The 3730-nt window shown below is 34.0% G+C and overlaps 1 protein-coding gene across 1 annotated transcript; it reads right to left on the bottom strand.

Moving 5' to 3' along the window:
* Positions 1-771: 771 nt before the first annotated feature.
* LOC125810017 (uncharacterized) lies at positions 772-1694 on the bottom strand. The gene is made up of 4 exons (XM_049489535.1): positions 1514-1694; positions 1250-1425; positions 1085-1154; positions 772-994 (listed from the first exon to the last, which is right to left on the bottom strand). Exons 1-4 carry the CDS (start codon positions 1692-1694, stop codon positions 840-842), a joined length of 582 nt encoding a protein of 193 aa, XP_049345492.1. The 3' UTR covers positions 772-839.
* Positions 1695-3730: the final 2036 nt, after the last annotated feature.

Consider the following 3730-nt stretch of genomic DNA (forward strand, 5'->3'; position numbering starts at 1 on the left):
TGGAGGACTGAAGGAGTAGACCAGCAAGAATTATCGGAGACCTTGTGAAAGAATGAGGATCACTCACTTCTTGCTATGAAATTTGATGGTTTGTCCATCCCCCACACTTGTGATCACAACTCATTCATTTGTGCTTTTGTTTTTGCAGAAAGGCCAGTTATGTATACAAAAAGATCACCGTGGGGGCAATCTATGCTTCCGCACCAGGTAAGAGGCAGTTTTGCTGTGTCCCAACTCCTGTCCCTAACCTTCTGATTCGCTCTCCATGACCACTGAATATTCAGTTTTCACTGTCAGTTGATGTTACAAGCTGGAGGTGTATCTTCCCCTGGGTTGCAGGACTTTTCAAGTGAGCTTCGACTTGCAATACAGGGTACAAGTGTCAGTTCGATGCCTAATTATTAGCTTCAAGTGCCAAAACTTCTCCAAACTTAGGCTGTTCCGATGCGTTTGCATTGTAATGGTAAGACACTTGTTGTGAGTTATTATCAACCCTGATAGACTGCTTTTTTAAGAAGGCAGCATCTGCTAGCACCATGAACATTTTAAAGTTGACACTCTTCCTTGTGTGTGTGCCTGTTGCATTCTATTTGCAATGTACTTGTAATGCTGTATGTTTAATGAGATTCTACAATTTTATAAACCTAAGTCTTGAAATATTTTGTTGGCATTGAGGAAACGTGAAATTTCATTCTTTTGGTAAGTGTACATTTGTTATATTAAATTGCACAATGGAAGAGGAAGAGCAAGGGTTGACTACATATACATGGAATACATATGGACCTTTTTACTGGAAAATGAAAGAAGAAAAGGGAGAAGGTAAGAGACAATATACACACTTATTCTTTCCAGACAGGAATAATTCCTTGGGCAGCTAAGCGCTTCTCAACCCAGAACACAATGTGCTTTGCTGTTATCTTTTTCTCATCAACGAGAAAAGGTTCCACAGTGCTCGCGCCAGAACCATAGGAGGACAAAGAGAAACCTTTAGGACCTGCCCATCAAAACAATAACTTTTGTAAGTTTCCTGATCATTCAAGCAAACTGAACTCTCACAACAAAATTAAAACAGGTCAGGACATACCTGTGAGTCCATCCGGAAAGAATGCCCAAAATGAATATGGATTGCCCTTCTTTAGAAATGAGCCCTCCAGCTGCATTTATGAAAACAACAACAAAGCCAATGCACTATGAAAGTTGTGGTACAATCAAAAGTAGTGGGATCAAGACAAGTTAATAGGATACTCACCTTGTTGTCATTAAATGATAGCTCAAGCTCAATGATGTCGTTTTGAGATTCAAGAATTGCTTTCAGTGAAGGAATAACATCCTCCTCCATCATCTGAGGTAGAGGCTTGTCTGGAGCCTTTGCCTTTGGCTTTGGTTTTTCATCAGCAGTCTGAGACTCTTTCTTCTCCTCAGCAACTAGTTGTATTGTCAATTATCAATTGTATGTCTAACAGGACGCCATGAAAATCACCAATTTCACAAAAAAGAAGAAGTGAAAAATTACCAGTTACAGATGAAGATTCTTGGGCTGCAAAGCAGACAAGATTTCTGACTATTATTTTACATTTGCACGTTTTGAGGTGTCTTAGTTCAAGTGAATCAGCAGGCAATATGGGTTTAGCTTTACGGCAAAAAGATGATGAAGCGAAGCTAGAAAGTGAAATAGAACCTCCTGTTGTTGCCATGTATGTCCCTTTGGATATTGTTATTGTCTTTTATCTTCTTACAGCATTGTAGAGTTGAGTTGCGTACTACTTGTTAGTGAAGCAGTGGCAACATCAGAAATACAGCCTGCTTTCTCATCCACACACTGTTAGGAGACTGGATGCCACTGCATATTGGTCCCTCATCTAGTTGAAGCACATTTCCTTAGCCCATTAAACTTGTCAAGCGGCCCGTTATAAAATTTTGACCTTGCTCTTATTTCGTACAAGTAAAACTATTTTGGGTAAAAGATGGGTTGACTTGACCCATTCTATTTTAAAATTCAATATCCGGCTTAAATTCTAGTAATTTGATAACTTATAATCCATATTAGCATTACATTTGAAGCCAAAGAACAATCACAACGACAAAACTAATATGCAGAGAATAAAGTATCGCATAATTGAACCAAAAAAAAAAAAGTATCGCATAAACTTTAAGGTTAGTCAGTTTCTTTTTTCTTTCTTTCTTTTTCCGATCAAGGTTAGTCAGTTACTTCCAAAGAAGAGTCTAAAATTCCAGGAGCTATAGAAATCACTTCCTAGTCCTAGAATAGATAAACTTACAAATTATCATACATTGACACAATACTTTCTAATTAGTAATTCAACGACCAAATAAAGCTCAGTAGCACACTCTAGGAATGGAAAACCTACAAAAACACTCTCAATGGATTATAAATGGTACAAAAATATTACCCTTTCATCTACTCGATCAAAGTTATCCTTTCTTTTACCTATTGAATTAAAAAATAATGCAAATTTACCCTCATTCTACCTGTTACATCAAAAATATCCGTAACATATTAAAAATATTTCCTAATTCTAATTACATATTTTATTACTGAATTTTGACAATTATTTAGTTTTCTTTTGATTTGTAAAAAAAATTGGAAAGTTTTTTGTTGTTTATCTAAATTTCTCGTCTCACCTAATAGAAGTACTTGCTTTATCTATAATCTATATCTATAATCTATAATCAATATCTATCTATAATCTATAATCTATAATACCTTAAAAGCATGAACTCCCAAACTTGAATGTTGAATTACTATAATACCCTCAAATAAAAACACTCAATTTATTTTATTTATTAATTTAATTGATTTTATTATATTTAAAGTAGATACCTTTTCAAATTAAAGGATTGCGACATTTTCAATGAGTTGTAACTTTTTCAAAGGGTTGTGACTTTTTTCACGGGTTGTGACTTTTTCAATGAGTTGTGACTTTTCCGAAGGGTTGTGATTTTCTCGAAGGGTTGTGACTTTTCTAAAGGGTTGTGCCTTTTATGATGAGTTGTACCTTTTTCAAAGGGTTGTGACTTTTTCGATAAGCAGTGACTTTTTCGAAAGGTTGTGACTTTTTGGATAAGACACAATTAATACCTATTCATACTACTATTTGGTAGCTATAAATAGAGGGGTTTCCTCACACTTTTAAACTATATTTTCTTTAAGTTCTCTACTCTTCTTCTTCTTAAAAAATCTCAAGTGTTATTTGCAAAAATTGATTTAGTTCGAAATTCAACAAAATTCGAGGTACCTCATAAGAAAGTGTTGGTGAAAAAATTGTAGCAAATAATTCATCAATTCACACTCGTAATTTTTCTTACCATTTTCATGAGTTAACAGTGATGAAAAGTAATGGGAGAGACAATTATATTAAATAGATATGAAAAAAAAAAGCATATGATTTGGGTAAGATATTTCTTCTTTGTTTTTTATTTTTTATTCTTTTACGAAGGGGTTTCTTCCTAATTTTTCTAAAACAATTGGTATCAACGTAGTCCATTGAATTATTCGTTTTGATGTTAAATTCAGTATTTCAAAAATAGATTTTTACTTTTACTTATAATATGATAACATAGCCATGATAATAATTATTTTTAATGGACATCTATGTAAAAATAAACGGAGAAAGTAAAGTGTTGGTTGCAAGAAATTTAAATCAAATGGAACACTAGAGTGAATATAGCATGAACATATATTTTTGTGTTCCTTCTTTATTGGCTATGT

Source organism: Solanum verrucosum, unplaced genomic scaffold (genome assembly GCF_900185275.1).
Source record: "Solanum verrucosum unplaced genomic scaffold, falcon-dt-bn FXZP01000241.1, whole genome shotgun sequence".
Lineage (NCBI taxonomy): Eukaryota > Viridiplantae > Streptophyta > Magnoliopsida > Solanales > Solanaceae > Solanum > Solanum verrucosum.

What these genes read in the sequence shown, in the direction of transcription:
- LOC125810017 (XM_049489535.1), bottom strand. Translation starts at nt 1,694, where the DNA reads ATGGCAACAACAGGAGGTTCTATTTCACTTTCTAGCTTCGCTTCATCA. An exon ending in TATCATTTAATGACAACAAG is followed by an intron (nt 1,155 to 1,249) that starts GTGAGTATCCTA and finishes TCATAAATGCAG; the next exon opens with CTGGAGGGCTCATTTCTAAA. An exon ending in CTTTCCGGATGGACTCACAG is followed by an intron (nt 995 to 1,084) that starts GTATGTCCTGAC and finishes TTTGATGGGCAG; the next exon opens with GTCCTAAAGGTTTCTCTTTG.